The 27,345-nt window shown below is 35.9% G+C and overlaps 1 protein-coding gene across 3 annotated transcripts in view; it reads left to right on the forward strand.

The window, feature by feature from the left end:
• The window catches only part of LOC126716872 (probable disease resistance protein At4g27220), a 57,762-nt gene that overhangs the window by 23,089 nt on the left and 7,328 nt on the right, over positions 1 to 27,345 (forward strand). For 2 of the 3 annotated variants that reach the window (XM_050417902.1, XM_050417904.1), the window contains exons 4-7: positions 816 to 865; positions 957 to 3,796; positions 6,241 to 6,720; positions 7,300 to 8,181. In XM_050417902.1, coding sequence (XP_050273859.1) covers positions 1,034 to 3,796; positions 6,241 to 6,720; positions 7,300 to 8,181 — 4,125 coding nt within the window. In that variant the 5' untranslated portion in view covers positions 816 to 865; positions 957 to 1,033. The remainder of the gene's footprint in view (positions 1 to 815; positions 866 to 956; positions 3,797 to 6,240; positions 6,721 to 7,299; positions 8,182 to 27,345) is intronic. The other variant, XM_050417903.1, reaches the window with a different exon arrangement.

Genomic DNA, 27,345 nt, shown 5'->3' on the forward strand with positions numbered 1-27,345 from the left:
TAGAAAGTGTGGGTAATAGGGTTCCAACGTTACAAAAGAGAAAGAAGACCCTCACTGTCTTTGCTTATGTCCAATCAAGAAAGGGTAAGTACTGTTGCCAAAAGTTGCACTTAGTTGCAATTTCTCCATGTAAGTTGGGTGTTTCAACATCCTAAACACCAACTCTTCCATCTTTTGGATGTGGAAGTATGGGATTTGAACACCACATTATGAGTGAGAGCAAAATCACCTTCAGTAGTCCTTAAGCAAGGGATATTCTTTACATCCAGGTCTATAGTCAAGATTGCATTTGGTTCACCAGAAGCTATGAAAAGGGGATCCTTTAAGATGAGAGAGATCTAAGAGGAGAAAGAGAGCTGAGGGTTGAGAGGACAAAGCTAACTATTGAGATGAGAGAGACTTGAGGGCTGAAAGGAGAGAGACGCTAAACATGAGAGAGAGAGAGAGAGAGAGAGAGAGAGAGAGACTTGAGATAATGAAAGTAGTATTAAAAAAAATGAATATGAGTATTTAAATAAATAAAAAACGTAGAATAGACGATATAAATTGAGTTTATTTATTTATTATTTTTTTAAAATTGATTGTATAAAATAAAAAGAGAAAAAAATTTTATGCTTAAAATTGACAGAAAAATTTACATGAAATGATAGAATGTTCTACGTCTCATGTCCAATAATCCACTGCTACCTATCCAGTACTACAACACTTGCTGCATCACTATTTTCGAGAAATAAATCATAAAAATAATTCATAACTTGATTTTAAATTAACTTGATTTAAGTTGACAGCTTTCTGGTTTCTTGTGTCCCACCCAGGGTCCAGTTGAAGGTGGCAGAGGACCAACTCTGTCAATATCCAAAGAGAGGTACGCCCTTTATTCCTTGTCTTTTATTTTGATTGCACGTTCGTTGTCGTTATGATATTTTGTTGTATCATCCTTTGCATTTGCATCCCAGGCAGAAGCCTAACACCCCTCCAAAAAGGAAAAAATAAAAGGGCAGATCAAGGAGAAGGGAAAAAATCGTAGGCAAGAATGGAGATTCTTACCGTGGCCTTCCAGTTAATCGCAGAAAAATTATTGACTTGCACAGTTGGAGGAGTTAAACGTCAATTGGGTCATCTGTATCACTGTAGAAGTAATGTTGAAAATCTCAGAATCCAATTTAAGGAACTGGAAGAGGCCAGAGATAGGGTGCAGCATACCGTTGACGCTGCTAGAAGAAACTTGGAGGAAATTGAACCTGATGTCCTGAGCTGGCTGACTAATGTTGATGAGATCAATGTAGAAATACGGAAATTCTTTGAAGATGAAGGCCAAGCAAATATGAGTTGCTGTAATGGATGGTTTCCTAATTTCAAGTCTCGCTATGAGCTTGGCAAGAGAGCATACAAGAGGGGATTGGACGTCAAGGATATCAAGGGAAAGGACATGTTTGATCGAGTGTCCTATCGTTTGTTTGCAAAAGGAATAGGATCGGCAGCATTGTGTAGAGGTTATGAGGTCTTTGAATCAAGAATGGAAACAATAAGGGGAGTTAAGGAAGCTCTGACTGATCCTAATATAAATAAGATTGGGGTTTGGGGTATGGGCGGGGTTGGAAAAACCATGCTAGTCAAAGAAGTTGCCAGACAAGTCATAGAAGAAGAAGGGTTATTTGATGATGTGGCTATCACAGTTGTCTCCCAAATACCAGACTCAAAAAGGATGCAGCTAGATATTGCAGGAAAATTAGGTTTGAGATTTGATGAAGAGACTGAATCCCGCAGAGCAGACCTTTTGCAAGGTCGATTAAGAGAAGAGCAGAAGCTCCTAATAATTATAGATGATATTTGGGAAGGGATTGACTTGGAGGCTCTTGGAATTTCTTTTGGGAATAATCAAAAGGGATGCAAATTATTGTTGACGTCCAGATTTCAAGATGTATTATGTTGTGAAATGGATACTCCAAAAATTTTTCCTGTGGAAGTTTTATGGGAGAATGAAGCAACATACTTGTTCCAAAAGATAGTGGGAGAATTAGTTGAAAATGCTGATTTCAGACCTACAGCGGTTGAAATTGTCAAAGAATGTGCTGGCTTACCGATTGCTATTAAAACACTTGCAAATGCATTGAAAAACAAGAGCTTGAATGTCTGGAAGGATGCAATAAATCAGTTAAAGAGGGCTGACCCCACAAACATCAGAGGATTGCATAAAAATGTGTACTCGACTATAAAGTTGAGTTATGATTTTTTAGAAAGTGAGGAAGCAAAATCATTATTCTTGCTTTCCAGTATATTTGGAGAAGATAAGGATGTTTACAAACTATATCTTGTACGATATGGTATGGGTTTAGGCCTCTTTAACAATGTTTATACATTGGAAGATGCAGTAGTGAGGGTCGAGGCATTGGTAGAAAATCTAATAGCTTCTTCTTTGTTGTTGGAAGGTCCTTATTATTGGGCAGTTAGAATGCATGACATTACTCGTGATGTAGCCGTCCATATAGCTAAAGATAAGCATATGTTTACTGGGATGACGGCTGTTGAATTGGAAGAATGGTCAAAGCGGCAAGAGTCAACTGCAATTTCATTTCCTGTCCAAAATTTCAGTGAGCTTCCTGAAAGATTGGAATGTCCTAAACTTCAATTATTTTGTTTGTTAGAAAATAGCAATATTCCTTTGCACATTTCAGATACCCTTTTTGAAATGGCAAAACAGCTTAGAGTTATAGATTTGACGGGAAAAAATCTTCCAAAACTTCCCTCATCACTTTCTTTACTTCAAGACCTCCAAACATTGTGTTTGGATGATTGTGTTTTGAAAGACATAGCCATAATCGGAGAATTGAAAAATTTAAAAATCCTTAGCCTTATAGGATCCAGTATTGAACAATTACCAAAAGAAATAGGGCAATTGACTCTCCTCCAATCGTTGGATTTGCGACAATGTACAAAACTTGAAGGTATACCATCCAATCTATTGTCAAATCTTAAAAGTTTACAAGAATTATACATTGGGGATAGCTTTAATCAATGGGAAGTTGAAGCAGAAGGCATTGAAAGAAGTAATGCTAGCATTTCAGAGTTGGACCATTTGTCTCACCTGATAGCTTTACATATACATATTCCAAATCTCAATATGCTGCCAGAAACTTGGAGTTTTACAAAGCTGCTAAGATATGTAACATGCATAGGTGATGATTGGAGCAGGCTTTTGTCAGTCAACGTCAATAAAAAGTTAAAACTCAAGCTCCATCAAAGCTTTCGATTACATGATGGGATTAAAACACTATTAAAGAGCTGTACTTTTCTCGAGTTGGCTGAATTGAAAGGTGTAGACCATTTTCGGTTTGAAGATTGTGAAGGTTTTCCACAGTTAAAGCATCTATATATGCTACATAATTCTGAGCTTCGACACATCATTAGCTCGATGGGGCTTTCCTGTATTGCCTTTCCCCATTTGGAGTCAATTTTTCTTTATATGACCAATTTGGTAAATATGTGGCACGGCCAACTTGCAGTTGAGTCTTTCTGTAACTTAAGAACTGTAAAAGTGGAAGGCTGTGATAATTTGAGATTTCTCTTCTCCCCATCCTTGGCAAAATGTTTTTCCCAACTCGAACAAATGGAGATACATGAATGCAAGGTAATGAGTGCAATAGTTGCGAAGGAAAGAGATGGAATAGAAATCACCACTGACAGTACGATGGATATGATGGAGTTCTCTCGACTGCGTTCCCTAAATCTACAAAATCTACCAGGGCTGCTGGGTTTCTACTCCAATGTTGATTCTCATCTACTTTTCAACGAAAAGGTATCATTAAAATTGCATAGCGTTTACTGATTTTGATAACTTGTACACATGCATATTATTTGGAAGGGTATTGATTAATGAAAAATCTCAGTTATACTGTAATTTGTTTTTAGAGTAACGTTACAATTACAAATTATTTTACAACATTATTATTATCTATTGTTATGTGCCCATGGATAATTTTTACTGATTCTTATTTGAGTCTACTACTAATATCAGTTTTTTCACTTATCAATAACCACTCATTATATCAATAGTTCATAAAAAAATTATAAATAGTTTGTAACTTTACCATTTTTCATGTTTTTAATAAAGATCACATTCTTAATTATTCATTTGTCCAAACCTTCTACGTTATTCATTGACCCACAACTCCTACCCACAAGATGATAAAATTATGTATGCTTAGGTGCTCATTTAGATGATACGATTAGAATTTTGTTGAAAACACATGGTTCATGTGCTGTAAACCAATCTCATTTAATGAAAAATCTCATTTATACTGTAATTTGTTTTTAGCGTAATGTTACAATTACAAATTATTTTACAACATTATTATTATCTATTGTTATAAGCCTATGGACAATTTTTACTAATTTTTATTTGAGCCTATTACTAATATCAATTTTTTCACTTATCAATAACCACTCATTATATCAATAGTTCATAAAAAAATTATAAATAGTTTTTAACTTTACCATTTTTCATGTTTTTAATAAAGATCACATTCTTAATTGTTCATTTGTCCAAACCTTCTAAGTTATTCATTGACCCACAACTCCTACCCACAAGATGACAAAATTATGTATGCTTAGGTGCCCATTTAGATGATACGATTAGAATTTCTCGAAAACACATGGTTCATGTGCTGTAAACTACCACCCTTCTTGTGGGCAAGATGGTAACTTCCCCTGCTGAAGTGTTTAAGGATTGAGGGGGCAGGAATTGGAGGGATCAACAACATATTGATGTATATTTTTTTAACCATGTAAAAAAAAAAAAAAAAAAAAAAAGGACAATATGTAGTAAACTGTTGACCTACAAGAATTGTCCTTGTTAGAGATATATTAGACATATTAACTCAATGTAATAAATTTAAGCACATCTACTATGTATGTAAGATAAGCCTCCTACTTATACTAGTACTTTAGGGTTTAGCCTCCTATGTATACCCATATTATGGTTCATTATAACACATGTTTTGTACTATACTCTTACATAATAAAAATGTAACCGCTAATGGTTTTCTCCATGGACATAGGCCATCAAGACTGAACCACGTAACCCTTGTGTTCTTTTGTTCCTATTCTATGCTTCCCCTTCCATATCCACATCTACTCTAGCACATATAACATGAGATACACATTAATGCTAATATTTAACATTTGTTCTTGGCATTAAACAAATTATGTCTATCAAGCAAAGTAGATTCCCACGTGCATACCACCATCTAGAATCACAGATGCTCATCTACAGAATCTAGACTCCACAGCATCTCACAACTACCATGGCTCACTATTGTGTCAAGATCCACAACATCTCAAGCAACCTATGACACACCTTTTAGATTTGTGCAAATCTAGCCTTTGCTTGATGAAACCAACCACACAAACGTGCTACACGGCCTCCTGCAATCAAAATCTAGGAAACTGTAACCCTTGTGCCCTTTTGTTCCTATTCTATGCTTCCTCTTCCACATCCACTCTAACACATACAACATACTATACACATTATTGCTAATATTTAACATTCGTTCTTGGCATTAAACAAAATTTCTCTATCAAGCAAAGTAGATTCCCATGTGCTACCACCATCTAGAATGACAAATGCTCATCTGCTGGAACTAGACTCCACGGCATCTCACAGCTACCATGGCTCGCTGCTGTGTTAAGATCCACAACATCTCAAGCAACCTATGACTCACCTTTCAGAATTGTGCAAATCTAGCCTTTGCCTGATGAAACCAACCACATAGACATGCTACATGGCCTCCTGCAATCAAAACCTAGGAAACCGTTCTCCATCGAAAGCTGCATGTGCCGCCAAATAATTTTCCAAAACTCATAAAGTTCTACTTAGAAAATACAATTTAATTTCCATCCATAAAGGATTGCTGTTATCTAAATTTGATATCCAATGAAATGACAGTTTGATAATATATTTGTGAAGTATACATATGTGACTGAAATTCCAAATGGAATAACAATAATAAGAGTGAATTATTAATGTAATATAGTTGGGCCAAACTTGTAGGTATAAGCTTTTGGATTATGTGGTGTTACTATAAACCAATATAATGCCATACAATCAATCTTCGAAGACAAGGGAATTCTATTTCCTCCATGTTTTACATTTTTTTTGTGTCTTAATTCCACGTTTATTACTGTGTTCTTATTTCCCATTATGTCAAGCATGATACAAAAGGATACTACTCACTCATGTAGATTGCATTTCTAAAGTTGGAGAGACTGATAATCGGCAAGATAAAGAACTTGAAGATGATCTGGCACAACCCACTCGTTTTGGATTCCTTTCAGAATCTACGTAATTTGGAGGTTTATGGATGTGGCAGTCTAAATCATATTTTCCCAACCTTAGTAGCTGTGTGGCTTAAGCAACTTGAGAAGCTAGACATACACGATTGTGGAGTGGAGGAAATTGTTGCCAACTTAAATGGACCAGAGTCAATGACTACGTTCATGTTCCCACGACTAACCTCCTTAAGACTTGAAAAGCTATCGAATCTCAAGTGTTTCTACCCAGGGAAATACACATCGGAGTGGCCATCACTGACAAAGTTGATAATATACAATTGCAACAAACTCCAGATTTTTGGTTCAAATGTTTTAAGCTTCCCAAAAACATATGGGCTGGTGCAGCAGCAGTGTATACCAAGTCAAGAGCCCCTCTTTTTGATTGAAAAGGTAAGAGCTCCTATTAGTTATTCTTTTTTTTTGATAATCTCCTGTTAGTTATTCTTCTTTCAACCAATAGTATAGACTTATAATCTATGGGTGAATTAATAAAAATTATAAATTAAACAAAAATAAAACCAATAACTGAGATGGAGAACTGAGAGTTATATTATGTGAATGTTCGAAGCAAGAAATTCATAAATTGGGCGACTCCTTGACTTTAGAAACTTGCACTGATTTTGAGTTTCCTTGTTTATTTGTGATACAGAAGCTTTTGTTTGCTAGAAGCTTGGACCTGTTTATTCCTTGAAAGACTTTCCTTTTTCACAAAGAAATCTTAAATAGATAATAACCGGGTCAAAATAGTAATGTGAGACTATTTCCAACAACCAATTACCTTGCATATCCATTGTTGTTTGTACAGGGATTGCAAGAGATTTGACTCATACGACTCCCCAGCTCAACGGACCAGTGATTTAGACGCATTCAATCCATGCTTGAAATTAATTTGGAATATTATCTTGGACTTGCTAATAGAACTTTATCCTTTTTTCTTTCTTTTGTTTAATACTTTTTTATCTTTACCAGGATAAATTCCCCAACTTGGAAGAATTGAAATTGGATTTTTATGATAGCATGAATGAGTTATATGGTCAACTTTCAGCAAAGCTCTTTTGCAAACTAAAAGTTCTTGAGTTGTGCTGCAAACATGATAAATCGACTGTGTTCCCGTCGGTATTTGTTCAAGGCTTACACAATCTGAAGAAACTTTACATAGAAGGTGCTTTTTTCAAAGAAATATGTGGAGTTACTGGAATACTCGAACATTTGAGTGAGTTAAGGCTTTCAAATATGCCCAAGTTGATGCATCTGTCGAAGGACACTTCTCAGCCAAGCAGGGCTTTTCAAAATCTGCAGATTTTAGAAGTGTCAGAATGTGGCAAATTAAAGAGTTTAGTGCCATCCTCAATAACTTTCAGAAATTTAAAAACAATTAAAGTATCGAAATGTCATGGATTAATATGTTTACTAGTTCCTTCAATAGCACGATGTCTGGTGCAACTCAAGGAATTGGTTGTCTCTGAATGCAAAAGAATGACAGAAATAGTTGCAAGCACAGAAGCTGAAGCTAGAGATGATATTTCTTTCAGTCAATTGAAATCTTTGGAACTTCATCAGTTACCCAGTCTCACAAGTTTCTATTTGGGGAAATGCACTATCAAATTCCCATTATTGAAAGAAGTAATTGTGACAGAATGCCCTGAATTGGAGAGTTTCTCTAATGGAGTCTCAAGCACGCCAATGCTACATGGGGTTAAACTCGCAGAAAAATATGGGAGGAATCAGTCCGATGAACTTGTCACCCAAACACAGAAGTTATGCAACAACGATTTCAACACCACCATCCAACAATTCTGGGAAGATAATTTTGATACATGCGTGGAAAGGTTATTCACCGAAGACGAAGAGGTATGTTTCCTTGCTTTCATGTGATTCTATTTCTTAAAATCATTTTTCTTTTCGGAATGAACACAGGGAAAATGTTACTTTCTTATAGACTACAGAAATACATTTCTTAAAAAGAACTAAAAGAAAACATACTCAGAACATACGTGATGAAGATTCACACGCACATGCACGAATATATGAATTAATCTTTGTCTTTTATAGCACCCTTGATTAAAAAATCGAGGGGAATACTTGAACATGTGGTTTCTCAAGTGTTTTTTAAACTACTTCTGTTATAAGAATGTAGTTAAATGATTAAATTTATTATTTTTTAATAGCTTAAACTTTTGGGATAACGATAATTTAACATAATATCTGAAAGCTCAAATAGTGTAAAATACTATTACTTGTTTAGACTCCCAATTTTAAACTTACGACTAGATTGCTTTTATCTTATTTAACTTAGTGCAAAATAAAAGTAAGTGTAATGCAATGAGGCCAGAGCTACTCTAAATCATATGCATATACAATAGACAATAAGTTCAAAGCATAAAGAGTAAGGAAAAAGAGATGCAAACAAAAAAATAACACCGAGATGTGCTATCAAAGAGAAAACTGAAGTACTCGGCAAAAAACCTCTCCATGGCCGTCCTAATTGAAATAATCCACTAGTGGATAAAGTTGGAGTACAAGGATATCAAAATGACCCTCCAAGCCTAATCTACTTAATGTACTTGAACCCTCCAAGTTCAAGCTCCCAATGAACTTTACCGAGCCATTTCTTCACTAGTTGTTCGGATCCTGTAATTAGCTCCAAATTGCATCCAACAATCAATGGCTTCTTCTAATGCTTCCCACATGCACCAAAACTTCTCTCAACACTTAGATTAGGTGAGGTAAGTGTTTCAACTAAGAACCTCTCAAGGATTTGTAATTGGAGAGGTAGGAGTAGAGGAAAATTAAGAGAAATTGTGGGTTTACAATATCTAACTCTTAAGTGTATTGCTAGAGTTTTCTCTCTAAAAGTCTCCTTACAATTTTGTGGGTAATGTAGGCTTATATAGTGTGGCTAAATAAATGAGGAAAGCACAATTAAAAACATATAGGTAGAGAATTTTGCAGGTCACTCGTAGGTTGCCCAAGTAGCAAAGTGACTCATGAAATACAGTCTTACAAAAGACTATTCAAATTCTAGCATGTGCTTCTCACTTGACCTTTCGCGGGTTATCCACTCACAAGCTAGTCGATAGAAAATCGCGAATTTCATTGTCTTCACAATTCTTCACCAAACTCTCACACTCAACACTTACATTAAATCCCACAAACATAGAGGGAAATGATTGAACAAAATACAATCAAATTTGACATGGAATTAAAGCCAACAAAAACATAGTTGTAAATCACAATTTTACAATCTCCACCTTTGGTTATTCTGTGACGAAAATCCTAAACAAAATCTAGATTTAAAACGTGATTTTGGAAATAGAGGCAAAACTCACTCTCACCTAAATCTAAAACTTGTGAAGAACTTGTACCATATATCCCTATAACCTAAAACACTTGCACATAACAAATAACTTCATTAAGTTTGAGACAAGTAGAAATCAAGACATGTATATAGAACAAATAAAATGCGATCAAGTAAAACCAATTAAGATATAAACATGAAGCATAGCTTGATCAAACATGAACAGTCATTAAAAAATGACTACAATGAACATTTATCAAGTGAATGAACATCATGACACGCAAGCAATTAAGTGCAATGCAAAAACTAATTGCATGTCCAACAAGCATATGATGCAATAAAGAGAAACTAAAGTAAGAAGGTAATAGATAAACTAAATGCATCATAAAGGTTATAAAAACCAAGTACAAAATTACTAAGTAAACTGAGTTTTTAAACTAAAGTATTGAAAGCTCTACAAAAGCATAAAAACTTATAGTACTCCCCCTCAAGCTAACACTACTCCCCCTTTTTTACCAAAATGATCAAAGATGCTAGTCGTCTGAGTCTCCCATGTCTTGGATATGGGGGTAGAGAGCGGTGATCTGCTCTAGAGGTAGGCAAACTGACTTTTTGAGTAGACACAATGCTCATCCACGGTTCTTTGCAAGTCATCCATGATTCTTTGCTAGAAATCCAATTTGTCAAGAATCAGATCGAGGCGGTTGAAAGCCTGAACTGATGCCTGAGGCTGATCCTGTGGTTGTCCCTAAGTCTGAGCCTGTGAAGGTGAAGGTGGAATATCCTCCGGACCAAGTGTGAATCAATCAATCTCATCTTCGGTATCACCAAATTCAGCTGCAGTAGCCTCTCCTTGTGCTCCTTCTCCTTCTGCTTCCCCTTCATTACTCGGAATGTGTGCTTTGCTCCTAGTCATGGTTTGAAGAGATAGGATCTTCCCTCCTCATAGCTACCCAACCAGTCAAAAATTTAACCTTCTCGTGGAGCAGAATGGACATGAGCAAGCCCGAGAATGGTAGATTCATTCGTGACTTCTTTTTCTGGACACACTTTGCAAGCAAATGATAAACTTGAGCAAAAATGTCAATCTCCTTTGGCTTGTACAAGTCATGGAGGAATAGAGTCCTTGGCTGAGATAAAGTTGCCAGATTCTTCACTGGATAAAGGTTGAAGATCAAAATTTATGCCAAGGCTCTCAAAGCTGGAGAAAAATCCATTGTGTGCATGGACTGTTTCTTTTTCTGACCTCCAAGCTCTTCCATTGCATTTGTGATTGGAGTCCTTCTTTCATCATATGGAAGAGAATATTCTAAACTTGTTTGGCAGATTTGAAGAAGATTCTGGATTGAAAAAAGAGAAACTAGGAATTGTTTCCTAAAACCCAGCAATGTAGATGATCTTCTTCTTCAAAAGCATTCAAGAAGAATTTCTGAACAAGAGGATCACATACTTTCGTAGACCCAGTGAGAAGTGGAGTCCAAGTCCGATCTCTAAATACTTCTAAGATGAAGGTAGCATATAGGGATTCAAGACTCACTTCCCTTTCCACAATGATCATAGCCTCACTGTAGAATTCTATGTAAGCATCATAGGCATCTCTATTTCTAAATAGGTTGTCATCATAACAAAAGTGCTTAGAGGACATTTTTACAGCATATTTCTTCCTTGGAGACATCTACAATGATGAACAAAACACAAACCATACATAAAATGGCGACAAACTTGATTAAATGCAATTTAGTACACACAAAAAAAAAAAAAAAATGAAACATAGACACTAAAACCTAAGTTAAAAGAGCATAAATACAATAAAGAGACATGTTATATATGCTAGATGGTCTAAATAGACTAAAGCATGAAACAATGCATGGCATGTCAAATGTGATAGGGTGTGTGTGCAATGCATGAAAATGGCATGACCTAGCACAAAGGAGCAAAGTGTGTAAAACACACAAACAATGAACGAAACATGTTACATATGAATAAACATGGCAAACCCCAAAGTTTGGTACTCATCAGAGTCCAAACGAGTGAAAAAAATGCCTTAGGGGCATTTTATCATGATAGGAATATGTACGAAATTCCCAGATCTAGGAGATGCAAAAATAGAAGAAAAAAAAATATATATACCAAAGAAAAATAATCTCACACAAGACAGTATTTATATGGTTCAGCAATTTGCCTATGTCCAAGGAGTTGCAGGGATCTCACTATTCTCAAGGAAAATTACAGAGTGCAGCAGTACAGTTTTTTCTCTCTCAAAAAAATCATCTAACCCTAATCTCCAAAACAAAAGTTTTTATTTCTTGCGTTCCATGGACTAAGCCTTAGAAAATCTCCCATTAAAAACTATAACAATATTATTTTGGGTCGGGTCATAATCCGGATCAAACACAACTAGGCTCCACAAAACCCAACAAATCTCCCACTTGGAGACTAGTTCAATCACCAACATCAACCACAATCATCCAAAGACAATCCCACATCACTGCAACTCATCCTCCTATCCTCAAGTTAGAAGACCAACAGAAGCTGCACATAGCTTTTGCTTTTCAGTAGTGACACCCTTAGTCAACATGTCTGCTGGGTTCTTAGATCCATAAATCATCTCAAGTATTACCAATTCATCTGTATATGCTTCGATTTTGAATGAAAAGCCAAATTTTTAGCAATAAAAATTGCACTCTATCACTGTGTAGAATGCCCAACTCCTGCTTCTTACCCAATTCACCCAAGAAGCCTTGCAGCCAAATCATCTCATTTCCAGCATCAGTTATTGCAACATACTCAGCTTTTGTAATAGATAGAGCAACAATATTTTGTAGATTTAAAGCCCAAGATATAGTTGTACCATCCAGAGTAAATACAAACTCAATAGTACTCTTTCTACTATCAGTATCATCTGCTAAATCAGCATCTACATAACCTTGCAGTTTCAAACTTGCACCTGTGAACAGTGCCGGCTAAATGATAGAGCAAAAAATGCGGTCGCCTAAGGCCCCAAGTAAAAAAAAGGCCCCTAATTTTTAACCAATAGGGTTATTTATAATCAATAAATAAAATAATATTTTTTTTACCAGATAAAAAACAAATAAAAGTGAGAGAAAAATGCAATGTCCATAATATTTTTCACAACACTTTTACAACTAATGTTAAGTAGTAGGTTGTTATTGATAACAAAAAAAATAATTGTAGTGATATTTTCAAATAGAAAACAAAAGGCAACTTAAAACCTAGGATTTTTTGTAAAAATATTGTGAATGTTGCACTTCTAAAAAAATAGAATAATAATAAGAGTTGAGTTTGTAAACTTTTATTAGTTTTATCTAAGTCTACTACTAACACCACTTTTTTACTTACCACTATCAATCTACCACAACAAGTATGAAAAATTTTGTCAAACTTTTTCTATCTATAAAATTTCTTAAAAAAAAAAAAACTTTTACGTGATTCATATTAATTAGTAGAAATTTTGCATCTAAAATAAGATAATCAATTTTCGCCTTAGGCCCTCAAATGTATCCAACTGCCGCTGCCTGTGAAGCAAAGACATGTATCTGTTGAGCCTCTCAAATACCTAAGAATCCACTTGACTGCCTCCCAATGTTGCTTCCCTAGCCTACTTATATATCTACTCACAACTCCTACTGTATGTGTAATGTCTGGCCTTGTACACACCATAGCATACATCAAACTGCCAATAGCTGAGGCTTAGGACACCTTGCTCATATGGTCCCTTTCTTCTTTTGTCTTTGGTGACTGTTCATTACTTAGTCTGAAATGACTACCCAAGAGTGTGCTCACTAGTTTAGCTTCATTCATGTTGAACCTACTAAGAATCTTCTTCACATATTCTGCGTATGAAAGCTTCAATATACCATTAGCCTTGTTTCTAATGATTCTCATACCAAGGATTTTTTTTGCAGCTCCTAAATCCTTCATTGCATTTTGTTTTGACAATCGCTTCTTTAGATTATTAATCTCCTCAGTGCTAGACTCTGCAATAAGCATATCATCCACATACAACAGTAAAATGATATAAGAATTGTGAAAGAACTTAACACAGCAATTGTAATCAGGTTCACATCTCTTAAACCCAGTTCTATTCGTAAAACTATCAAATTTCTTGTGCCACTGTCTTGGAGCTTGCTTTAGGCCATACAAGCTCTTTCTCAATTTGTAGACTAGACTCTCTTGTCCCTGAACAAGACTGATCAATGTAAATTTCTTCCTCCAAGTCATCATGAAGGAGTGTTGTCTTCACATCTAATAGCTCAAGATGTAGATTCTCTGTAGCCACCATTCCCAAAACTAGTCTAATTGTTGACATCTTCACAACTGGAGGAAATATTTCTCAATAGTCGATGCCCTTCTTCTATTAGAACCCTTTGACAACTAATCTGGCCTTGTAGCATTTGCTACCATAATGCTCATTCTTTATTCTATATACCCACTTGTTGTGCAAAGCCTTCTTTCCTTCTGGAAATTCAGTCACTTCCCATGTTTGATTCCCTAATAAAGAGTCCATCTCATCCTTCATGGCTAACTTCCACTTGCTTGAATTTTCATCTTACAAGACTTCATCATAACATTTTGGCTCACTACCATCAGTCAACATGAGATAATTTAGAGCAGGTGAATAAAGCTATGGAGGTCTAATGATCCTGGAAGATCTATGGACTTAAGCTATAGGTGTACTCTGATCTACCTGTGAATTTACATTCTCCTTTTCTTCTTCACCTCTTTTTTGGACAATATTTTCAATCAATTTATCTAGTTGACAAACTCAGATTTCTTTTGATTTAATTCTGTAACATCTGGTATTACAATTGATCTGTCCTTGTACATAACCTATTTATTAAATATCACATTTTTGCTTCTGATAATTTTTCGATTTTGTTCATCCCAAAACCGATAGCCAAATTTCTCATCACCATAGCCAATAAAGAAACATATTTTAGACTTTTCATCAAGTTTACTACGAGCATTAGAATCAATATGAACATAAGAAACATAACCAAAATCTTTTAAATGGGAAAACTTTACCTCTTTACTGCTCTAATCCTCTTCAGGAATTCTGAACTCCATAGGAATTGATGGTCCTTAGTTTATCAGGTAAGCTGCAGTACTAACAGCATCAGCCCAAAAAGTTTTTGGTAATCCAGCATGTAACCTCATACTCCTAGCATGCTCATTGAGAGTTTTGTTCATGCGTTTAATCACACCATTCTACTGTAGTGTCCTAGGAATGGTCTTCTCCATCCTAATTCCATGTGCAGCACAATACTCATTGAACCCTCCATTTATGTACTCTCCTCCATTGCCTGGCCTCAGACATTTTACTTTCAAATCTGTTTCTGTCTCAACCATCGCCTTCCCCTTCTTAAAAGTCTCAAATACATCAAATTTATTTTTTAGAAAATAAACCAATACTTTTCTGCTTGAGTCATCAATGAAAGTGATGTAGTATCTTGAACCTCCAAAGGATGCAACTAGAGATGCCCCCCACAAATCAGTGTGTACTAATTCCAATTTTCCAGCCTTCGGTGTCCTGCTAGTTTTCAAGAAGCTCACCCTTTTCTATTTTCCTAAGATGTAGCTTTCACACATGTCAAGATTAAAAGACTTAAGTTTTGGTAGTTTCCCTTTTGACAGTAACATCTTCATCCATTTTTTACTCATGTGACCAAGTCTGCGGTGCCATAGACTTGCATCAGTACTTTCTTCAGCAACTACAATTGTGCCTCTTAGACTTGAGGTTATATACAACACACCATTTTTCTTTCCACAAGCCAATACCATTGCTCCTTTTGTAACCTTTCAAGTACTACCAACAAATGGTATTGCATGCCTTTCATCGTCAAGTTGTCCTACAAAAATCCGATTCCTCCTTAGGTTAGGAATAAGTCGAACCTTCTGCAGTAGCCAGACAAACCCACTGGGCAATTTAATCTGAACGTCTCCCATACCCCCAACATCCAAAACTTCTCCATCAGCCAAATACACCTTACCAAAATCGCCTTCAACATAGTTTTGTATGATTTCTTGGTGTGGAGTGGTATGAAACGAAGCTCTTGAGTCCAAAACTCAATCATCAAATGAACTATCTACAGCAAGAAGCAGTGCATCCTATACCTCATCTATTACAGTATTAGCAGAATCATCGTCATTCTTCTTCTTAGGGCTTTTGCAATACCTCTTAAAGTGGCCAGCTTTGCCACAGTTCCAACATTGTACCTATTGGCCAAATCTAGATTTACTTCTATTCTGATTGGAATTTATGGATTTTGATCTGTCCTGTTTGAATTTCTGTCATTACCTCTACTTCTTGTCTTAAGGTTTACGGCAGAACTAGACCCTGAGGTTTCACCTGTATATCTCCTTAGCCAGAACTAAATCTTGTATGTCACTGTACTTTAGCTTTTCTTTTACAGTAGAATTGCTCACTGCCATTCTCATAGCCTCCCAATTTTTTGGTAACGAAGCCAAAATAATCAATGCACAGATCTCGTCATCAAAATCAATTTCTATAGAAGAAAATTGATTTGTGATGGTGTTAAATTCATTCAGATGTTGTACTACTGATGCATTCTCTACCATCTTCAAATTGAATAGTTTCTTCATCAGATACACCTTGTTGTTTGTTGACGACTTTTCATACATACCAAACAAAGCCTTCATCAAATCCGCTGTGGTATTCTCCTTTACGACATTGTGTGCAACAGACCTTGACAGAGTTAGTTTGATAACTCCCAGTACTTGTCTTTCATAGTTGTAGGTTTCTCCCCAAAAAGTAGTAGGTGCAACTTCTTCCCATAAAGGTAGTCCTCAATTTGCATTTAATAGGCCACAAACTAAACGACACCTTGTGATAGAAATTAATTAATTAGCCAAGTTGTTAATTAATCAATTTATCATGCAAACGCGTGGTAGCACAAACAATTCACCAATAAACTAATTATGCAACGGAAAATAAATAACACGATGATTTGTTTACGAATAGGGAAAACCTAACGGCAAAAACTCCATCGGGTGATTTTCAGGTCACCACTCTCGAAACTCCACTATTATCACAACAAGTAGTTACAAGTAAAGGAATCCTAAGTACCTTACCAACCTATAGTTGAACCCTTACCCCAATACCCAATTGGACTTGTTCTGTAGTGACAGTTCCCCCTTTTTGATGCACGGCTCCCAAGTACGTGACTAACCAATTGCGTGGATCCCAGTACGCGACTTCAATCACCAACTAAGAAGGTTGTTGGCTGCAAAGTTCTTTAGTTCATCCACACGATGAAGATCAAGAAGATGCTAGGTTACAAAACCCTACGGTGCACATACACAACAACTTCTTCAAGAGAAAGAGATGAACTAGGACAAGAACTTTGTCTCTGGTTACAAATTGCTTTAACAGAGTTTTCTCAATGCTTGTGCAACTTGTGAACTTCATGACGGCCCTTAAAACAATCATTTTATATGTCTAAGGTTAGGAGAAAAGAAAGCCCAAAGACACATTCACAGATCCCAAGAAAATTAGATCAAAATTATGAAATTCTTAAACCTCGACAGATAGGAGGTGTCAAGAAGCTGTCGAGCAGGTGTCGAGCACACGGAGCTTGAACAGCTTTCTTAAACTCGATAGATGCAGCTGTCGAGCTTTAATGAATATGCACTTCTAGCTTGATTTCTTGAACAGACTTGAAGGCTTCAATACTTGATCTTGAAACATGGTTTCTTAAAGTATTTAAACACATCCTAAATCTACCTAATTACAAGTAAAGTGCGTTTTGTCAAAAGATAAGACAATTACATAAAATCATGACATATGTTCTTAACATGTGAAACACATATGTCCTAACAGCATCCTCTAGAATCCAAAGTCTATGCCATCAAATTTTTCTATTCCAGATGCCTTTCCTGTTTCCTCTGCCATTGCTCCCACTCAAACCTAACCCTAGGCTCTGATATCAATTGATGGAAATATGTACAAAATTTCTAGATCTATGAGATGCAAAAATAGAGAAACAATATACGCCAAAGAAAAATAATCACACACAAGACAGTATTTATGTGGTTTGGCAATTTGCCTACATCCATGGACTAAGCCTCAGAGAATCTCCCATTAAAAACTGTAACAATATTATTTCAGGTCAGATTATAATCCAGATCAAACACAACTAGGCTCCACAAAACCAACATATCAAACACCTAACGTGTAACACTTAACCCTTTATAATGAAAAATGCATGAACATGTCAAAATATGCCTTAATACAAGTTATTTTTTCCACATGGGGCCAACAATATCATCATCAACACAAATGGGATAGAGTCCAATTCAACAAAATTGAAAACAATTTGCAAAAATCAAGTTTTCATCAACTCCCATTCAAAATGAACCCAACCCTAGGTTTTAAGCAATCTTAAGACAAAATCTATGGAATAGAAAGATAAAAGTTATTAGAAATTATCTTAGAAGAGTCTTAGAGATGAAACCCAAATGAAATAGTGATGTAGAACAAATAGCACATGCCTTCCTGGAGCAACAAGGGCGCTGGAAGTCATAACGCAAGATCAAATGGGGGGTGCTAGTAAAGGCCATCAGGGCAACGGTGACGGAATTGCATGAAATTTGGCAGGTTGAAGGGAAATGGTATTCTGATCCAAACTCTTTACAAATGCCATGAGCGTCACCTAAATTTAGACAAATTCCATCGTTAAGGCCTCGAAAATAGTGTTTTTGCTATTTATAGTAACATTTGTTTTTCCTTAATACTTTTAATTGAAAAGTTAGAATAAGATTTTGCTTGTTTTGGGGTGTCTCTTAGAAACAACATTTTCAATTTCCGAAATTATATAAATTTTGCTATTTTTGGCAAAAATCACTATTTTGCCATCTAATTACGTGATTAGTGCGGATTACGGTTTCTGGGCATTTTCATAGTCGCCCTAGTGTTTCTTTTATTATTTAAACATATTGTAGCCTTTAGGGTAATTCAGTTTTTCAGATTTATAAAATTACAGGCTTTGTCTATTTCTCTCTAGTGGATTCCAAGACCTTATTACTTTGTGGATTAAAGGGACCCCTCATGGATTCAAGGTTTTCATACAGAAGCTAACATGTTTAGTTTCTTTTTCCATTCATAAAGTAACATGTTTGCTTTCTTGTAGCTTTCACGACATCAAATAGGTTGAGTTTTGAAGAAATTTGGTGGTTTGGGGAGTTGGAGTCACAGAGAACAAAATGACAATGTTTTTGAAAAGCTGACATTTCAAGCCCTTTAAAAATTGACTTTTTTCGCATTTCACAAGTTAGTGACTTGCAAGCCACTTGAGAGTTACTCGCGAAATGTGCAAATGCATAGAGCAGATTTTCATGGGTCAAGTCTGAGTCATGAAGCACTTGCATTGGAGTAATGAAACTCTCTGCCTAAATTTTTAAGAAATTGAAATTTCCTCATTTCAATTCGCAACTTGGATGGGATTGCATCCACTTGCAAGTTGAGTCGCGAAACTGCCAAACACTAAGTTTTTTAACACAAAAAATTTGGCTTTTTGAGAAAAACTTTCAAAGCAAAAGTGACAAAAATCACTTCAAAAAACAAACAAAACACTCAAAAATATTTTTGGTTTGATCAACTAGCAATTAAGCATACACACATCACATTTAAACACGTACAATCAAACAAATGAAATAGATATTCATTGAACATTAGACTTGTGTGTTGTGTGTGAGTATCAAATATGAATTAATACAAAGTCTAGCAGGAAACTTAAATGATCAATTCAATCAAGTCATACACAAATAACACAAAGTCAAGAGACCTATCTCACGAATAGAAAATAACGTATATAATTTCTCCCTAAAGTGTTTACTTGATTGAAAGCTTTTCATTTTGCTTCCTTTTTTTCATACTTTTTTTTATCAATAAAACTAAACTTTTGAGCATCTATACCATGAATTTTTTTATATTTCTTTGGAGGAAATGCCTCTGGACTTGCTCCACCTCTTCCTAGTCTAACTAATTTTCGAAGTGAGGCTTTTTCAGCTCTTTCTCTTTTTAGAGATTGACGTTTGAAGAGCTTTCTGAAAAAAAAATTAAATGTGAGGATATATATAAGATCAAGTCTACGAATGTATCAAGATCAATCAAGACTATTGGCCAGACAGTCATGACAAGCTTGAAAATCTATTTACAACAATTAAGCATATATTTTTAGATTTCACTCACATTCAATATAAGTGCATACATAATAAAACTAAGCTCGTAAATACATTACACCATTAGTACGAAAGTACTAGGTCAAACTCAACAAGTGATATGACACAACACAAGTGATCAAACTCTTTGGATTTTATACTTTTTATGTGATTTTGAATTTTTTTACTCACACAAAACAAAGCAATAAAGTAAGATTAACAACAAACAAACAAACTTTTAAATAAGAAGCAATTAAAAGAAACATCACATGATGAAATGAGTGCACCCTTCTATATGAATGAATAGATGTTAAACATGCAAGGGTCATACCAAACAAAAGAAGTCAAGGAATGATACCGACACCAATAGTCTTACAGAGAGACTCAAACTGTGAACCATCGAGTGTTTTATTGAAGATGTCAGCATATTGATTTTTGGTGTGAATAAATTCAAGAAACACCACTTTCTCTTCCATCAAGTCAAAAATGAAATGATATCGAATCTCGATATGCTTTGACTTTGAGTGTTGTACAAGGCTCTTAGAGAGATTAATAGCACTTGTATTATCATAGAAAATGCACATGGTGTCTTGAGAGATTCCATAGTCATGAAGGAGCTTCTTCATCCACAAGAGTTGAGCACAACAACTACCAACAGTAATGTATTCTACTTCAGCAGTTGATAAAGAGATTGAATTTTGCTTTTTGCTCAACCATGACATCAAGTTGTTACCACGATAGAAATACCCTCTTGAGATAATTTTTCTATCATCCACACTTCTGGCCTAATCAGCGTCTGAGTACCCAGCTAAGCAATCATTTAAGTCTCTTGAATACCAAATGCCAAAATCAGATGTTCTGTTGACATATCAAATGATTCCTTTGATAGTGGTCATATGGGATTCTTTAGGTGCTACCTGAAAACATGCACACACTCCAACACTAAAGGATATATCTGGTCTGCTAGCGGTGAGGTACAAGGGGCTGCCAATAATGCTCAAATATAATGTAGGATTAACCTCCACACTAGAAAGATCTAAGCTACATTTTTCTAAGGAGCTCATTGGTGTGGAGGCATGCTTCTTTGAGTGCAAACCGAATCTCTTGACAAGATTCTGGGCATATTTCTCTTAAGAGATGAAAATCCCATCTTTTCATTGTTTCACTTGTAGACCAAGGAAATAATTCAGCTCCCCTACCATGCTCATTTCAAATTCCTTCTTCATTTCTTCCGAAAATTCTTAAGCAAGAGAATTAATTGATGAGCCAAACACAATATCCTCAACATATACTTGGGCTACTAGAAGAGATTTTACATCTCGTTTCACAAAGATATACAATCTGCATGACCTCTTTTAAAACCACAGTCTAAGAGATATGTCATGAGACAAACATACAACCCATGGCACTTGCTTCAGCCCATATAATGCCTTTATCAACTGAAGAACGTGATTCGGGAAATGAGGATCTTGAAATCCTTTTGGTTGTTCAACAAACACTTCTTCTTGGAGGAATCCGTTACGAAATGTACTTTTGACATCCATTTGATAGAGCTTGAAGTTCATGATACAAGCAATCGATAATAGGATGCAAATGGACTCATGTCTTGCTACCGGAGCAAAAGACTTATTGAAATCTACACCTTCAACTTGAGTGTATCCTTGAGCCAAATCAAGATTTTTTTCTTACAACTTCACCATCCTCATTGGTATTGTTCTTAAAAATCCACTTGGTACCATTTACATGAGCATCATTTGGTCTTGGAACTAATTCCCACACATCATTTCTCACAAATTGATGTAATTCTTGATGCATGGAGTCTACCCAATTTTCATCTTGCAAAGCTTCTTCCCCCTTCTTAGGTTCAAATTAAGCAAGATAACAATGATAAGTCACATGATTTACACTATAACTTGTTCCTCTTCTTAGACGAAGACCCTCATCCAAATCCCCAATTATGTTGCTTTTGGGATGATTCAAACTCACTCTTAACGATGGTCTCTTTGAAGTAAATGCCTCATCATCACAAGATATAGGAGGTGGCACCTCCGGCAGAGTGAGAGGACTTGATGCACTTGAGATGACATTGTTTCTCTTCTCAATGGAACAAGAGTAGATTCCTTTTCCAGTGATTTTTTTTCAACATCACTATCTCAAGATAAATTACCATCATCATTGTTCTTCTTAAGATTAGTAGCATCACTACTTTTATCAACAATCATTTCCGGGATAGCATCATCTATGACCACATTGATTGATTCTATCACCATCTTGGTTCTTTTATTGAACACTCTATAGGCCTGGCTATTCATAGAGTACCCAAGGAAAATTCCTTTATCACTCTTAGCATCAAACTTCCCAAGATTTTCTCTATCATTGAGAATAAAGAATTTGCTACCAAATACTTGGAAATATTTGACTTTACGCTTCAATTCATTCTATATTTCATATAATGTTTTCTTGGTACCCGTTCAAAAGAAAATTCGATGAGCCTTCTCATCATAGAACTGAATGTGAAGAGGGGGAACAGGAGCAAAAGAATAAGAAGTCCCGAAACGAAAAGGGTTCCGAGCTGGATTAGATTTGCATTTGGGTGCCATGAGCAATCTATCTGAGAGAGAGAGAGAGAGAGAGAGAGAGAGAGAGAGAGAGAAAGAGAGAGAGAGAACACAATCACTATCCAGAAATATAGGGAGAAAAGAAAGGGTATGTATTAATAAAATATGCATGAACATGTGACATGCTAAAAATAAATTGCATCATGGGTTGAAACCCAATCCAAACCTACCAATACACAATTTTCAATAATCAAGCACACATCTAAATGCATGAAACATTGTGAAAATGTTAATGGAATGCAATGCATGATCATATATCATCAATTAAACAACACACAACCCAAAAATTTCACAAAAATCTCAAAAACCCCAAATATTTTCAAAAACCCCAAAACCTAGGTCTAAAATGCATGAATGCATGAGAGAAGAGGAATTTAGGACACTTACCAATTGATTTGATCTTGGTAGGGGCCGAAAATGTAGTGGGTGTGAAGATTTTGGTGAGGGAAAAGTGTTTGGAGAGAGAGAAAAGGTTTTCTGTAGAGAAAGAAGTGAGAAAAGTGAATCTGATTTCGCGCTCCATATATAAATAGAAATCACAGCTCGATGGATCGAAGTATCTATCGAGATCTGTCGAGCACTAATTCTCGATAGATTTGAATCTGTCGAGGTGTTATCAAGGATTTATTGATGGCAAAAACACTTTGATGGATTGAGATTCTGTCGAGAATCTATCGGCCAGTAGAAAGTTTCTCAATGGATCCAGAAGCTATCAAGAATCTATCGAGACAAATTCCAGAAAGTTCGGTGGATTGAAATAACACTAACTTCTATCGAGAAAAGAAGAAAGAGGGGCTCGATAGAAGAGAATATGTCGAGGATTTGTCGAGAAGCTGTTGAGATTTAAGAAAAAGAGTTTTTCAAAGAGAGGAAAAAACACATAGAGATGAATGCAACAAGCAAACTACTCAAATATAGATCCAATCAACATGTTAAGCTCTCAAAAACATCTCTCAACAAAAAAAAAATGCAAAGAATTCATGATCCAAAACACACACACACACTAAACAAGTCTAACCAATTTTATATTTCAGAAACAAGTTAAGACAGTTTAGTGAGTATACATTAATATATGTATTCCTTGTGATAGCTAAATCACATTGTACTTGCACGTGTATCAAAAGTAGTAAAGAATTTACATGTTGCGTGTGAAAACATAGCAAGAGTACATACGTGTCTCATATTATGATGATTTGAGATATGAGAAAATCAAATACACTCACACACAATCATAACTGCTTGATGGGGACTATCACTATCGAGGTACATCCTATAACTCCCACATCTTCTAAAAACATGCTTGCAACCATATTTAAAAGCATTTTGATTCTTTTTGCTTTTGTTTTTCTTTGCATATTTTTCTTTTTGAGCATATCATGCATGGGCATATAAGAGAGAGAGAAGAAATACCAAATTATGTAACCTTAAACATGACAATTTTGCTATGCCAAAGCATACAAATGTTATTCATGATTGGCAGGTTTTAGTGGTGAGATGGTTATTTATGCCTTTCTCTTAGGATTTTTTAGTCATTCCTATCAAAAAGAGTGATATGAGTGTTAAATATAAGAGATTACTTAACCTTACTCATCACAAACATGAGCCACAAAGCTCACTTGCTTAGTTGCACATTGAGATGCTCATCTAAGCTACAAAAGATTCAAAGTTTAGAAACTCTGTTTCAATGGTCATCCAACGTACACAAGTAATAATGTATGCAAAACACACACTATTTTTGTATTTTTCTAATTTTTCAATTTTTTTTTTTATTTTTATGAAAAAAATAAAATAAATCAAAACCGAAAACAAACAAATAAAAACATGCTAAACAAAGCATAGCATAAAAATTAGACTGACTCAAAAAGAAGAAAGCAAAACAAACAAATAATGGATAACCATAAGGGGAGAGAGAGAGAGAAAAAGTGACTAAATCACTTAGAGCCTTTTTCCTTCCACACCTTGGAAGAACCTTTCCTTTGAGTGAACCTTTGATCTGGTGGTGGTGGGGGGGGGGGGGGAATTGAAACTGTTCAAGTTCGAATGGAACATAAAGGTCTTGAGAAGATTTCCAAGAGGTGTGAAAAAGGATGGAAACTGATTCTAGATTCCAAACGAAAGCATACTATTGCTTTGTTAAGTAGCTAACCACTTGTAGCAATTTGGACGAGTATGCCCTGTAGCTCCACAGTGATAACAGAGATGCGGCTTCTTCGGTTGAGACTTTTTGTTTTTCACCTTCTTAGTCCTAGGGTTTCTAGTCTTTCTTTTCAACCTTAGGGGTGCTCCTAGAATAGATTTTCCTTTGTCTATATTCTCACTAGCTATTTCAGTTTTAGATTCATTGTTCTCATAATTAACATTATTAGCAAGTGAGACAAACATAGTAGTACTAGATGAGGCAATATTAGGAGAAGAGAAATCATACCCCAAACCGGTTTTATCAGAAGCAATTTTCTGAAAGCTTAGCATCTCATCGAGCTTTGCATTGGAAGTCTTCTCTAATTGAGCTCTAACCTAGAGCAGTTCTTCTTCAAGCTTTTTTGTCTTTTCAGCAAGGAAGTTGTTCTTGAACCACAAAGCTCCAATAGTTTGATTTGCTTCATCAACCTTTGTAGAGAGCTCCTCTTGATCCAGCGCCACATCACTCAGTATCTTGGTGGCTAGTTTCCCATGCTTCTCAGAAACCTTGTACAACTTAGCATAGGCTATATGGATGTCATCTTGTTCATCCATTTTCTTAAACTTAGACTTTACCAAGTCCTCTTCTTCATCTACCTCTTTGACAATCCCCTTAGTAGGATTCACTATAGCAGTGAAGGCATTCAAGATTCCCTTGTCATCATTGTCATCTGACTTATCCTCAGGCTCGATGTCACTCAAGGTAGCAGCAATAGCCTTAATTTTCCCAATTGTCTTGAGATATATTGGACATTCATGTTTCATGTGTCCAAAACCTTGACATTCGAAGTACTTTGGTTTGGAGGGAACAGTGTACTGACCGCCATCCTTAACATCCTTCTTTCCTCTATCTTGGCTCTTGAATTGAGAAAAACTGGATCACTTTCGGTCTTTATCAAATCCTTTCACATTGGCATTCTTCATAAAGTTCTTGAATTGCCTAGTGATGTAGGATTTCATCTTGGAATTTTCATCATCAAAAGACTCATCAGTCTTACTGCTTTTGGCCTTCAGTGTCATGATCTTACCTTCGCTTGCTTTCCTGATTCTAGTCAAACCCAATTCATAGGTTTGCAAGTTGCCAACCAGCTCCGGCAAAGGAATTTTATCAATGTCATTGGATTCTTCAATGGCAATGATCTTGGCATAGAATCTCTTAGGCAAAGATTTGAGCACTTTTCTTACAATCTTGGGTTCGGGAATAGTTTCCCCAAGATTAAAGGCAGAGTTGACTATGTCCTTCAGCTTGGCATAGAACTTGTCAAATGACTCATCCTCCTCCATCTTAATTTCTTTAAAGCTCGTAGTAAGCCTTTGAAGCTTTGAATTCTTGACAACCTTAGTCCCTTCATAGGTTGTCTGGAGGATAGTCCATGCTTCTTTAGCAGTTTCAGTAGAGGATATCTTCTTGAACTCCTCATTGGCGACTGCAATGAATAGAGCATTTAATGCTCTGTTGTTGAAATTTGCCGCTTTGATCTTGGCATCATCCCAATCAACTAATGCTTCCTTTGTCTTAGTCCAGCCAATCTCCACAGCTTGCCACACCTTTTCATCTAAGGACTGCAAGAAAGCTCTTATGTGTACATTCCAATATGCATAGTTAGTGCTATCAAATAAAGGATGTATAATAAGAGATTGTCCTCTATCCATGACTAACGGGGGTCAATGGATCACACAGCAAAGATTAACCCTAATCAGAGTGAGCCCACTCTGATACTACTTGATATGCCAAGAATGTATTGACCCCTTTGGTAAATTAATCAACTAATTAGCCAAGTGAATTAATTAGATTCAATTGCATGCAATAAGCATGATAGCAAAAACAAATCACCAACTAAGTTAAATGCAGCGAAAAATAAATTTGACACTGATGATTTGTTTATGAATGGGGAAAACCACCGAGGCAAAACCCCACCGGGTGAATTTAAGGTCACCACTTCCGAAAATCCAATATTATCAAAACAAGCGGTTACAAGTAAAAGCAATCCCAGTACCTAATATCAGCCTACAGTTGAACCCTTACCCCAACCCAATTAGACTTGTAATGTAGCAGCAATCTCTCCATTCAATGCATAAATCCTAGTACGTGACTAATCAATGATGCACGAATCCTAGTACGTGACTAACACACCAACTTGAGGGACATGTTGGCTGCAAAGTTCTTCAGCTCATCCAACAATGAAGATTCGGAAGCTCCTTGGTCACAAAACCCTTGGCGCAAAGACGCAGTAGCTTCTAGAGAGAATATGATAAACTAGGACAAATTCTATCTCCGGTCACAATTTGCATGTAACAACAAGTGCAACAACCTTTGCATCGCTTGAGATGGCCCTTAAAATAATCCTTTTATATGTCTAGGGTTGTGAGAAAAGAAACCCTAGACAAGTACACATGGATATGTGTGAAATTAGATCTGGAAGTTTTGATTTTGTAATTCTCGACAGATACAGCTTCTGTCGAGTTGCTGTCGAGCTTCATAATTAAATCTCAATAGATATGATTCTATCGAGCTATTTGTTGAACTTTAATGAACAACACTTCTTCACTTGTTTTTTGGACAGATTTGCATGACTTCAATACTAAACTTGAACTCTTGTTCCTTGAAGTACTAAACCCATCCTAGATCTACCCAATTACAAGTAAAGTGCGTTTTGTCAAAGGATTAGCCAATTTACATAACATATGTCTCTAACAATTCTCACATATGTCCTAATAGTT

Source organism: Quercus robur, chromosome 3 (assembly GCF_932294415.1).
Source record: "Quercus robur chromosome 3, dhQueRobu3.1, whole genome shotgun sequence".
NCBI classification, from domain to species: Eukaryota; Viridiplantae; Streptophyta; class Magnoliopsida; order Fagales; family Fagaceae; genus Quercus; species Quercus robur.